Source organism: Austrofundulus limnaeus, unplaced genomic scaffold (genome assembly GCF_001266775.1).
Source record: "Austrofundulus limnaeus strain Quisiro unplaced genomic scaffold, Austrofundulus_limnaeus-1.0 Scaffold39, whole genome shotgun sequence".
NCBI classification, from domain to species: Eukaryota; Metazoa; Chordata; class Actinopteri; order Cyprinodontiformes; family Rivulidae; genus Austrofundulus; species Austrofundulus limnaeus.
In genome coordinates, this window is record NW_013952441.1 from 2,066,667 (window position 1) to 2,080,404 (window position 13,738).

Genomic DNA, 13,738 nt, shown 5'->3' on the forward strand with positions numbered 1-13,738 from the left:
GTGCAAGATGTTAACAATCTAACAAATGAACTAAATCATGCAAAATTCAAGTCACTCTGGAAAAACTATAATAAATTTTTTAATTTAACATATTTCTCAATATATAAAAATTAACAAGTATCAAGACAACATCCAACTCTTTGTATTGTGACATCAGTTGTGTAACATATTTCTTTAAGGTGAAAACTGTTGAAAACAACAAGACTGTTTTGTCTTATTACACAAATTAAAATCCAGCTCCACGTGTTTCTATTGATGTCATTTCCCCACTAGAAAAATGTGTGATGGAGGTCCATGGAAGGCAAATATGTTTAAATAAAAAAAAACAAGAGGATGCAGTGGAAGGTGTCAAAGCAGTTTGGAGAGAAAAACAAAGTAAAGAACAAAAAACAAACAAAAGAAAACGATTAATCGATTATTAAATTAGTCATTGATTATTTTAATAATCGATTAGTTGTCAATTAATCGATTAATCGTAGCAGCCCTAGAAAAAAATACAGGAATTTTCAACAATTSACTTGAATAACACTTTTTTCGTTATGCTGCCATCTTGTTTATGTTGAACCTACACTGATGTGTTACATGTATGTTTTTTTCTGTACTTAAGAGTTATTCTTATCTTTTATTGTTCCAGGAACTGAGAACATGTTTCCTTTTATCATGCACAAATGAAAATTGCTTTTTACCAGTAAACAAACCCAACGTGTTGCCTCTGTGTCGAGTTTAGTTTCTGTGCTCGTCACATTTTAATATTAGCGTTTACGCTAACTGTATTTTAYCTCTTTTCCTCAAGATCCTCATCATCTTCCTCCATAGCTTGAGAATTCATTAACTGTTCTTCAGAAAATACTGCCATTATTGTCTTAAGAAGTTTTACTAAAAAGTGAAACGTTATTTTTTGTGTTTGTTTTTACACAAAGCGTACATCGCTGCTTTCATCTGCTGAAGCAATCTGTCAAAATAAAAGCTGTAACACAAGCTGGTTTATTTAATTTGCCTCCTACATCACAGGACCTGTGATGTGAGTGAACATCGCAATGATCAATGATATATCGTGCAGCACTAAACTATATTCTTTAAAACCATGACACGACTTCTTATAGTGCCTTTTCTGTAAAGCGGTAGTATTGTCTTAATGTTGACACATGCTGTTTAGGGGAGTATCATGTATGAAGCACTTGTATAAATGACAGCTCTGCAATATTGACATGACTCGTTTGAGCCATGACCAGGGTGCAAGTATAATCAATCTCTGCTTTACATTTTTAAGATTTTGGCACCGGCTTGGAACATCTCTGTTCAGTAACAAAAATAAGGCTAACAAATTGGGCCATTTCTTTGCTTCTGTTTCCTTTTAACCATTTTATCACCTTACATGGTTTTATGCATACATTGACCTTTCTGCTGAGAGAGTCCCCCGCAAAGCAATTTTTTTTGCAACGAACGTCGGATTCTTTTGTCTTTGTAATCAAGAAATAAATTGCGATTAGAAATATTTTGATCTTTGGGAGACTGAAAATGGCATGTTAATACACAGCAGGACAAAGTTTTACTCGGCACCGAACAGTAAAATAATCTATTTTGTGGGTATTGTGAAATGCAACATTTCTAATAATATATTTGTTGAAGGCAAATGATCAATATTCATAACTGCATGCCCTCTCTGTTATTTGCTGCCTGATTTTGTGTTGATTCAGCTGCAGCAAACCAGCTAATTTACTACTTATGAATTAGCCTGCACCCTGAAATGAAAATTTCAGTTTTAGTGAATTAAAATGTCAAATTATGTCTAAGGGATATATTGATGATTTTGTTGAATTGTTTTCCGTTTCTGTCTTATCATGTTACACTGTTGCCAACAGCCCTTTGTCTTTGCGTTCTCGTTTCTTCTCTGTAATCTTGCAGAGGAGTTGGAGGAGGAGAAGGAGAGCCCAACAGAGACAGAGCTAACAGAAAAACAGAAACACCAGCTTCGTCACAGAGAACTCTTCCTCTCCAGACAGTACGAGAGTCTACCTGCGACACATATCAGGTATTAAACACAAGCTCGTACACAAAGTGCTGCGCACAGCTCACGGTGTGCAGGCGAACACATCACAAGCACAGCCCATTTCCTTTTGTCGGTGTTTTACATGGTGCATGCTTCCCTTTCTCCATTTTTATCAGGGGAAAGTGCAGTGTCGCGTTACTGAATGAGACTGAAGCTGTCCTTTCATACCTTGACAAAGAGGTAAGCCTGAGGGAGGATAAATGATGTCCATCATTAATGTTTGTTCACTTATGGGTACATCATAAAATACCTGGTCACACTCTGCAGACTTTAAATGCATGAGCTTTGAAACACATCTTGGTCTTTTTTCAAACATGTTGTACTGTAAATTTAAATAAAATGTCTGAATTCATTTCTACCTTGTTACACTTTAAATAAAAGAGGAAATTTGTTTGTTTTTACGCTGAATGTCAGATACCAAATTGTTAAAACAACAAAAGACTGAAGTTTTTAGATTTTTAATCAGCGTGGAATCTACATTTTTATAACTAAAAAGCAAACATATTCTATCATATTGGTTTTAAATGGTTTCATATTATGTTCAACCAGTATCACCAGCTAAAGGCATCAAATAGCAACAAGGTAGAAATCAAATTTTACTTCTAAAAGAAAATAGTTTTCAAACTTAACTACTAGTAAGTCCATCATTCATTGTTTCATTTTTGGATTGTCTTTCTGTTAGTCTATCAGACGATGCAGTGCTGGTTGTTTGTCATCATAAATAAAGATAGAATACAAATAAAAATAGTAATAGATTCAAATTTTAAGATTTCAGAAYAAACATCAGAACCAAATAGATTGGTGGCAGGTAATTCCTACTTTTAGTAAGTAATGTTTTTATTTACTTTTCTTTCTCAGGATACTTTCTTCTATTCGCTGGTGTACGATCCGACGCAGAAGACTCTGCTGGCCGACAAAGGAGAGATCAGAGTGGGACCTCGTTTTCAGGCAGATGTACCTGAAATGTTACAAGAAGGTACTTTATGCAGTTGACTGTTGATCCAACAACGGTTTAATCAAACTTTAAAAGCCAAAATGAAAATGTTGAATAGAAATCTTTAATTGCTAGGTTGACAAATTTCAGGCTTTTTTATAGGTTATCAAAAAATGTTTCCAGTTACGTGGATTGCAAATGTTTTTACTTCCTCCTTCATTATGCAGAGTCATTCCTGTGCAGTTTGTAAAATGTTTCTTTTGCATTTTGCAGGCGAGGCAGACGACAGGGACCAGGCCAAGCTAGAAGAGAAACTGTGGGATCCTGAGTGTCCTCTCACCGACAAACAAATAGATCAATTCCTGGTGGTGGCACGGTACGTCAACTTCAGTCTCCCCGAGTACATCCATCATAGCTTGAAAAATGCAAAATAATCAACCTAACTCTTTTAAGCTTTTGGCTACAACAAAATAAAACTTTGTTTTTTGCCAAGAGTTAAATGTACATTTTTATTTCCAGATGTTCAAAAGGTGGATTAATATTCTCAAGTTAAATTATTTTTATTGTCTAAGTCAATTCATTTCTATGATGTTTTAAAAAACAGAAGATGATCAAAGAACTTCACAGTTTAATCTAACAAAATGATAAAATACAAAGTAAAAAGCTATTAGATATGGGACATTAAAAGAACAAGTAAATGCTTCAGGTCTAATTGGTTCTCATACTCTGCTCAATTTGAAAGCCAGAGAAAATAGACAAATCTAAAGCAGCAATTTAAAAGACTCATTCGTCTCTGTGGTTTGTCTACAAAGAAGTAACTGCAAAAGCCCCAAACACCTTTTATATTTTAATTTGTATCTTGGAACATCTAAGAGAAACTGATTGGTTGTTTATTCTGTAGATTTCAAAGAATGATCAAAGGGCAGGACCATTTAAAACGTAGAAAGCAGGCAGTAAACTGTTAAACCAGAATCAGACAGGAAGCCAGTGGAGAGAATCCAGGACTGAAATGAAAGTTTTCTTGATTTTATTTATTTTTTTCTACCTGGTAAAAGTCAAAATGCTCCATTCTTGAACATTTGTAAGCGATATAGAAACCAACATACAGGATGTTTTAGTTCAAATAAAAAATATTATAAGTATGAATTACTTTCTTCCAGGTCCTTGATGGGGAGATGCAACTCATTTATTTTATAATAAATGTATTTAAATGGTTGGAAACACTTTGATAACGATGCAATTTTCAATTTTATTTAGCTCTGTATTAGAAAAGTCACATCTTTACCTCCGAGGTTTTTACGTGTTGAAAATAAAGAACACTACAAAGTGAAACTAAAAGTCTTCTTGATTTCATCCGTGTGTTTATGCTGTATACTACTAAATGTATGATAGATTTCCTGTTGATGCACGACTTTCTGGCTACTCTTCTCAGGGCGGTCGGGACGTTTGCCAGAGCGTTGGACTGCAGCAGTTCAGTCAGACAGCCAAGCTTACACATGAGTGCAGCTGCAGCTTCACGAGACATCACACTGGTGAGCTTGACGCACCCCCCCCCCGCGCTGCACTCGATCGGGGTTCAAAGAACGGATCGTAACCCTCTGTAACTGGTTGCAGTTCCACGCGATGGATACGCTGCATCGCCATAATTACGATCTGTCCAGCGCTCTGAGTGTGCTGGTCCCAGCGGGTGGTCCGGTGCTCTGCAGGGATGAGATGGAGGAGTGGAGCGCCTCGGAAGCTGCCATGTTTGAAGAGGCTCTAGAGAAATATGGGAAAGACTTCAATGACATCCGACAAGACTTTGTAAGTATTATTTTCTGCAACTGCATTTTGGATTATTATTATCTGAATATTTTATATTCCTATTTATCAGGACACTTGACAGTTTTCTAAAACCATTAAGTTTTCTTCCTCGTTGCTCTTCTTCCCCTACAATCGTATTTTGTTCAGTAAAGTCAGGATATGGGCGTATACTTGGGCGGCAGGTGCTCATGAATACTTTTTAAATTTGTGTGTTTTCAACTGTGGCCAAAAGCGAGCAAAGCCGGTAGCTCTCAGCCTTTGTGGTCTCGATGTCTCACGCTCATGAATAAACATGAAGGCTTCACACCCAGATGGCAAGAACATGAGATATTAATATCATTAATTTGCTCTCTGTCTCTTTTCCTCTCCGCCCTCACTCCACATTTGACTCCTCCTGCTTGTGAAGCTGCCATGGAAGTCTCTGACCAGTATCATAGAGTACTACTATATGTGGAAGACCACAGACAGATATGTTCAACAGGTGAGATGATTGTCATATTTGAGAAAAAAGTTAATATATGAACATTTGTCTTGAGATGTTTTGTTACTGTTGATCTCTTATTGTCGACAGCAGAAAGTTGGACTTAATATTTGCAGTTTGGGCACTAAAATTTAATTTGCTTTTTAAACGTTTATGCAAGAAATTGTTAAATCGAACCAAAACTCCACAGGAAACATTTCAAAATGCTAAAAAAATGTATATATAATTCACTAGTAGGCCTTGCACTAATGCTTTTATTTTGTTAATTTCAGTCATGTACTCAATCTTAAATTCACAGGTATTTTTTAGTCTTCTGTTCTACTTTTATTGGCGAAGTCTCTGGAGGATGAAAAATGTAGTTTTGCACCTTCAAAATGGATTACTGAATGTGACTCCATAAAGGCTGAGTTAAGAAAYGTTTGGCTCTAACATTTCTAACTCGATTTTATCTCGTATAAGACCTGCACTGCCTGTACATCAAAACATATTTGAAACTCCTGCCTCCCATCTGTAGTGTAAGTTGTCAGTCAAAATGTGATCGTACCTCAAGCTCAAGGCTTTAGGACTTAAAAAAAAAACTTTAGAGGAATGATTGCACAACTGTTCAAGGATTGAATAACAAAAAAAAATGCATTTTATGTAAAATTATTTGGTTTGGGAAATGTTTTAAAAGGTGTCAAATAAGAGTGCAGAGGTCACTGCAGTTCAGATCATTGAAGATAAAAAAAGACTATAAAAATTAAAGGAACCAACAGCGAAAAAGGAAATTACTCATTTAAAATTTACCAGCATGATTAATATGAGGGTTAGAGTTTTATATTTAGGCTCCTGAGAAGATTACAAAGTTTTGAATGTTCTTAGTGTGTGAAAGTTGTTTTATTTTGCTACTAATGAAAACATTCTGTTTGTTTCTCTTGTGTAGAAGAGACTGAAGGCAGCTGAAGCAGAAAGCAAACTGAAGCAGGTTTATATTCCCACATAGTGAGTTTCCTTTCTGTATATTATGCATACATATTTAAGTATATTAAAAACAACTCCCAGCTCATATTATTTTGCTGCATTGGTGGTTCCACTTCACTTAACTTGGGTCCTCTACCAGGGTTCTGTGCAGCATCTAGACTGTGATCTTTTGGACAGAGATCTCTGAATATGTTCCTGGGGTCTGTTGAAGCCACTCTTTAGCACAAAGTGACCATTAGGACCACTTTTTGATTCTCCACAACTTCTCTATTTCCTTTTWGTCCTTGGTATTTCTCCAGCTTCTTGTGTTCCTTCTCTCTGATGTTAGTCACTTGGGATTGCTGCATTTATCACCACCACCGTCTTCTGTAGTGTGTTCACCACCACAGTTTGAGTGTGGATCTGGAAGTCCTGCAGTTTAGCACTGCCATTCTCCACTTAACTTTTTGTGACTCCAACTCCTGGACGTTTGTAGTGTTGCCTCTTCAGTCCCTTCAGCTGTGCTCASCTTGCCTCTCTTGGATATCCTTCAACAACATTTATCCTCTCCAAAAGACATCCCAATGTCCTTTCTGTTTATGCTGGGGTTCATTAAAGAGATATCTTGCTCATTTTTTACATGCTGCTTGATGACATCCAAGTAGAGGAGGAGACTACTGACTGTTCCATTTTAGAATTTATATATATTGTATATCAGGGGTCTCAAACTCATTTTCACCAAGGGCCACATGAGCGTTATGGTGGCCTTTGTTGAAGGGCCACTTGTAATGAACTTTGACGGTTCATGTTTAACTTTGCCTAAAGAGAGTTTTAACACATCCTCTTTTAAACACTGATGAGAACTAAGTGTATGACTGACTAAATCTGAAGTAAATACAGAAATATTATTTAGTTTATGGTTGATGCTGACTTTAAAGCAGCTTCTTTTCAGACATTAACACTGTGCTATCCAACTAAATTGCTCAGTTACTTAAAGGGCCAATATTATGTGTTTCTCAGGCATATATTTAAATAATATACCATGATAAAGTAGCTATGTCCTTTAGCTGGGGGGTATTTTMAATYTGAAAAGAGCTTCACTGAGTGAGAACTAATGTTGAGAGCTCAGCAGACAGTTAAGTTTCACTTTCAGTTTCACCCAGAGCCTGCAGGAGTCATGGGCGGGGTGTGTGGGGAGTGGGTGCGCACTGCCATGAGGAAGCTCAGCTTAAAGACACGTCTCGGGGGCATTTCTAGCCCCCACCTGTCGTTTTGCTCCTCAGCAAGGCTGCTTAAAAACACTGCAGGATTTCTCAAACATGCATGAATGAGTCAAAGCAAGGCTTTGGACATGTTTTTTTATGAGAGTATAACATTATAACATGATATAAAACTCAAAAAAGTTGATTTTACATGATATAGCCCCTTTAAAGCCAACAACTCAGGGACAGGAATTTATGAAATTTATTTAAAAAAAATTATTTTGTTGCATTTAATCATAAATTTAAAGTTTACCATTGATATAAGAATCAATTCTCATGTTAAGTAATTTTTTTTGACACGTGTTGTACATGCTACACTTGATGCTGACTTGTGCAGTCGACTTTGAATTGGTTTTAGGGTTGGGCATAATCGTATCGTGTGCAATTAATCGTCAGAAAAACATTAATCGATTAATTTTTGGCACTTGACGATTAATACGATTAATGCCACCAGGCAGGCTAACCGCTTGGTGCTCCTTTCTGCTTCAAATATAACAAACATTTAAAAAAGGTTCTGTAATTTATTTATCTATCAACACAATTTAAAGTTTGATGTATAGCCTGAAGTTTGTAATTTTGACACAATTTGGAACAGATTTTTACGAAGAGTCAATTTTCTCCCTATAAATTGGTCATGTGACTAGGACATAAGGGTGTCCAGGGACTCCAGGGGATTAATCGTCAAATTAATCGTTATCGGCTAAATACCACAATTAATCGTGATTAATTTATTTGCCAATATTGCCCAACCCTACTTGGTTTTTGGAGTTGTCTTTGAATGTTCAATCAGTCCGTTTCTTACTTTCATTTCCCCCCCCTAACAGCAACAAACCCAACCCCAACCAGATCTCAATGACCAATGGTAAGATGGCAACAGTGAACGGAGCGGGCCCCGGGGCCTTCCATACAGCAGGAGGGGGCAGAGCCTGCGAGAGCTGCTACAGTAAGTTTTATTAAGKATTAAGTACAGATTACCAATGCAAGGAATAAAAAAAAAAAGTGCAACCTTCYATGTGTTTCACACTCTAGCTTGGCTGTTTACAAGACTTCACACACAGAGGAGTGTGGCTGATGCTTTGACAGTCAGATAKAAAGAATTTGGACTTTTGAACTATACCTCGTTAGGCTTCTCTTGCCTTGAAGATATTCAAGCACAGCTCAGTTATCCTTTTCTCAGACTCAAACAGGATGAAAATCCACTAGAATTTCACATTCTTCATGCTATGGTCTCATTTAGCAGAAGAGGGTTTTAGGAATATAAAAACCTGAACATTATGTGTTACCACCCAACAATGGACACTTTTGAAGAAGTCGTCTGTTTGAGGAGTTGACCTGAAAAATAATCTCCTGATTTTTATACACATTGTCAAAGTAACTGTAATGACGTTTAATAGTATTGGTACTCAAATGAAAATACTTGCTTGCCGCCTTTTATCAAAGTTTGGGTTATGTGTCTGATTTTCTGTATAAACCTGGACTCTACATATCAGTCAGTTGAATCCTCAGAGGAGTGTTGGTTRGAGCTACATGAAAACATTGTCCCAGTTTGTGTGATTAAAAGCTGAGCTGCAGCCAGTGGAGGTTTTAAACAAATATGAACCAAGTCTAAACACTACCCGACCTCAGCGTCTGCTCACGTTGTCTTTTATCCTTACAGCTTTGTGTTTGTTTCTTCAGTCGATAGCAGCCAAGCTGAGAGAGTCCTCCTGGAACATACATTGATAAAATTATTAAGGGAGTGACAAACCGCAGTGGAATAGAGGTCGATGTTCTGTGTCTGGATATGAGTTTGCTCCCGCAACCCCTCTAACGAGCATTAATGCATTTTGTACATTAACAGCCATGCAGTCGGCTCAGTGGTACTCATGGGGACCTCCAAACATGCAGTGTCGCCTGTGCGTTTCTTGCTGGATGTACTGGAAGAAGTACGGTGGTTTGAAGATGCCAAGCAGAGCCGAGGGCCCCGAGGAGAGGACCTCCCCCAGCCCAGCGAGCAACGTAAGCTCAGCCGGAGGAAGCAAGTTTTAAAACACAAAGAGTGAATGTTGCAGTCAGTGCATGTTTATACGTCTGTCAAGTCTGTAGTCTTGAAGGATGGCAGAAAARCAAAATAGTTCAAACAAAAGATATTATGCAGTGTGTGTCAGCATGGRCAGAATACACATAACTGAAGCTGTCAGGGATTTATTTAGCTTATAATGTACTCTGGCGTGTTTCACATGCTGAATGTTTACGCATTCAAACACATTTTATTTTGACTGTTTCCTGTTTCAGCTGAGAAAACAAGTTCTGTCTGAGAAWTTTTCCTCCCGTTTTAAAACAACCAGATAAATGACTTTTCAGAATGCGACTGCAGATTTATCTTCCTAATTAAGTTTTTAATTAACACTTTGAAGGAAACGAAAGCAGGCGCGCTTTTATTGTAAATAATACAGACGTGAACATTCTGATTGAAATTAAAAGGACAATCTTTACTGACTTTCTTAATTATAGCTTTTATGTCAGTAATGGTAACAAAAAAACATATTTAACACATGTCTAATACTATAAATATTCATTTACAGCTTTTAATTTGTAGACAGTATTTCCACTTCATAAGTGGGCTTTTTTTACAGGCTGTAATCATTTTAAATTACATAAAAAGGGTGGTTAAAAATATTAGACGCATCTTAGTCTTACTCGACACAATCTGCAGCCTCCACAGTGGTGGAAGGTTTAATCAACTTTTCTCTAAAACAGGGATGCCAGTAGGGTTTATTATTGCACTCAGATTATCTTTTAGATGTTTAATTTAAAAACTAAAAAGAAAATTAGATTTTTTTTTTTTTTGTGTTTCAGCAAGGCTATGAATTTTTAAGCGCTCAACTTTTGTAGGTGTTTGACATGGAATGAAAATTAATTAAAAAACCACCTACTGCTTTTAAAGTGGCCGTATTAAGTTGCCTTTGTATACATTTGTGCAGATTTTACACCCAAACATGCAGCTCGATCCGGATTAGTGTGCTGTGATTCTTTCTTTTCGATTATTACAAAGGCAGTTGGAATTTTAGGCAGAAGTTTTTAAAGCTTCTTGAATTTTAGTCGTTTTAACTGTTTTGTTTTCCCCCTSCGTCCCTCCCAGGAGTCTCGCTCAAGGGGTCACGCTCCCCGTCAGTCCAACCACATGGTACCGATGCGAAACAGYGGCAGCCCCAAGTCCTCCATGAAGACCAAGCAGGCTTTCCTGCTGCAGGCCACCCGCCTCACCAAACTGGCCCGGCACATGTGCCGGGACATCATCAAGCTGCGCCGCGCTGCGCGCCGGCCCTTTGTCCCCATTAACTGTGGGGCCATAAAGGCAGAGTGTAAGAGCTCTTTCAATTCCTCCTAACTTCTGCCACGTGGCCACACACACACACACACAACACACACCAACACACGCCTCGCCCACCTCATCTCCCCTCAACTGCCCCTTCATCACCCCCGCTCCCCCTCATCTCCGCCCCGTTTGTCTTTTTCTGTTTTTATTATTATTGTTATTATTATTTTGGTTTTTGTATTCTCCCACCCCGTTTCCAATAAAGACTGGCTGTCCTCATAACTATGAGTTCTGATCATCTTTTCATTCGTGTTTTTATTTTTGTTTATTTTTCTTTTTTCTGTTTTATGGTGTTTCTTGGTATCTGTAAAGCCGAAGTAGATGTTGGAAGAATAATAACACAAAGATTTATTGATAAAACAGCTTTTTTTYCTACACACCCAACACCTGTAAAAGTAGCTCCTTACTGACATTAACATGTATAATGTATAACTTACATTATATTCCWGTCTGAGCCGTACATTTGCTGCAGTTAGATGTAGAGAAAATGTATTTTACTAAGAAGCTCTATTTTGCATGGTGCCACTGGGAGCCGTTCGCCCTCTTTGTGCTGTTCTTACCCAGCAAATAATCCCAGACGCAAATGTTTAATGTTAATCCTGAACATCAGCTTCACTGTTTCCCATTGCCCTTTTTTTATATATATATATAAATGTTTCTCCCTGTTGCACATGCATTTTTCTCTCATCCTGTTTGTGGTTTTGTAAGCTGGATGAATGTGAACTTTAGATGAAGTTGGAACTGCTGAAACTTGAGTGGATGTGGAGAGAGGACGACAAAGAAAACATAGCTGCTCTAAAAACCTGTTGTGCTGCTGGCTGCGTCGCCCTCCGTAGACCAGGCCCACCTATAAGGAGACCAGTCCCCACCCCTCCCCACCTTCCCCTCTCCATCTAAGGATGGACCCTCACCGTCCCTTTCACTCAGCTAATTTCCTGTATTCAGATCATGCAATATTCATACAGATCCATCCAGACGCCTCCTCTGGCTTGTAAATCCTGGGGACAGGATTTTGCCATTCAGACTCATTTCTCTCTCTCTCTCTCTCTCTCTCCGCTCTGCCTCATCCCTCATTTTTTTTATGACTGTTGCAATATTCTCACCTTCTACCTCTTTTTTTTGGCTCTTTTTTTCCTTTCATTACTGTGAGAATGTCAGTCTCCAATAAAGTCGCACCTGAAAGCATTTCTTCCGAGTCCTTGTGCTTCATGTGTCTGTGTTATCTGTCCATCAACTCCACCGCAGTTAGAAGAACCGCAGCAACATCACCCTCAACCCCTTTGTTCCCCACCCACTGCCCGCAGCATGGACGCAGCATTCGGTGTGCGCTCGTCACGTCCTCACCCTTGATGTGTGTGTTCTTTGCAAGACATTTTCATTTGGATGTGCATGTGAGCATGAATCAACGTGTCTTCTCTGCATGTTGGAGGAGGTAAATGGGTTTATTTTGAGTGCATACAGTATTTCAACTTCTGCATCTTCATTTAATGAGAAGATAGGGACAAGAGGGGGGTGGGAGGATGGGTTCTTGCAGCCTTGGAGGTCCTGCATAAACTGACCTGAAGATGTGTGTGTGTTTAGACATGTTGAGGGTGTCAGAAGGGCAGGGGACTCGGCTACCCAAAACCAGAGCCATCCAGAGGAGCACTCTGACCAGTGTGCTGCAGTTTCTAGGTAAAGCCACATTAAGATCCCAGCATGACCAGCCCTGTGTTCTGAACCAGCGACGCATCAATTATTCAGGCGCTCCTCACGCAGCTCCTCCTGTGTGATGTCTCTCTTCCAGAGTCCCGCCCGGTGGCCCACGCCCCTCGCTCCCACCGCACCGCCGGCCTGCAGGCGCCTCCCCCCCGCCGCCTCCTCTCCTCCCTCCCGCACGGCCCCCACGGCCTGCTGGGAAAGCGCAGCTACCATCACCACAGCAGGGCCGAGCCGGACAGGCGCTCAGGTACGCGAGACTCTTTAATCCAGGGCTATTCAACTGGCGGCCCGCGGGCCACATCCGGCCCGCGAGTGACCAAAGTTCGGCCCGCCAATTGGTTCATTCATCTCTTATGCCCAAGTACCCAGTTTTCTACTTTAATTACTTTAAGTTCTCTTGGTTAAACAGACATGTTTGGTATCTACAGAAACGTCAGAATCCTGGCTAGAAGCTGGTAAAAACCATTTCTATGCACACTCAAGACAGTTAAAACTACAAGCAGTTGAAGATAAAATGATGAAAGTGAAAATAAAAGTGTTTTAAAAATTTGGCAATCAGAGATGTCAAAATATTATTTGTGTCAAATAGGAGGCATAATGTGTTCTTTTTGTTTTTGATAATGTGTAATTATCACTACTTTTATAGGGTTCTGTATGTTGTATTCATGATTAAATGCAACAAAATAAACGAACTCAAAGGTAACAACTTGGTTTATTTACATAATAACTTTAATTGCTGGATGTTCGGCCCCTCAGCTGTTGACCAGCAGTAACTGTGGCCCCCGGAGCAATATAGTTGAATAGCCCTCCTTTAATCCCTCCTAATCGAGTTTGTTTCCTGATAACCTGGCGTTTGTTTTTGATGGTTTAAACTGATTTAAAGCAACAGTTTTATAAACCTAATTCAGATTGGAAAAAGTAGAATGGGGGGGGGGGGCGCTATTCAGACCCTCAGAGCCACCTGATCTCTGTTCTTGCCAAAAGACTTTTTATTTTTTTGTTTTTTGTGACCAAACTTAAGGCCCTGCCTATGAACATTTTAAAGATGTCTACGTTGATGATGGAATTGAAAAAATCTACAGGAAGCTTGCATGTAATTCTAATAAATTAATCACATATTTAAATTTTATTAGCAATTTGGACATAAAATGTTTCATAAATTGGCATAAATTATCTAGTGTGGCAGTGCCTTAGAGCCACAGAGCAAATA

At 38.8% G+C, this 13,738-nt stretch overlaps 1 protein-coding gene across 1 annotated transcript in view; it reads left to right on the forward strand.

The window, feature by feature from the left end:
- The window catches only part of mta3 (metastasis associated 1 family, member 3), a gene marked incomplete in the record, with an annotated part of 36,153 nt that overhangs the window by 9,017 nt on the left and 13,398 nt on the right, over positions 1-13,738 (forward strand). Inside the window, 13 exon segments of the mRNA XM_014007072.1 lie at positions 1,906-2,032; positions 2,167-2,230; positions 2,909-3,026; positions 3,258-3,360; positions 4,417-4,516; positions 4,599-4,787; positions 5,194-5,268; positions 6,191-6,249; positions 8,294-8,412; positions 9,310-9,467; positions 10,591-10,813; positions 12,409-12,501; positions 12,614-12,775. Coding sequence (XP_013862526.1) covers positions 1,906-2,032; positions 2,167-2,230; positions 2,909-3,026; positions 3,258-3,360; positions 4,417-4,516; positions 4,599-4,787; positions 5,194-5,268; positions 6,191-6,249; positions 8,294-8,412; positions 9,310-9,467; positions 10,591-10,813; positions 12,409-12,501; positions 12,614-12,775 — 1,590 coding nt within the window.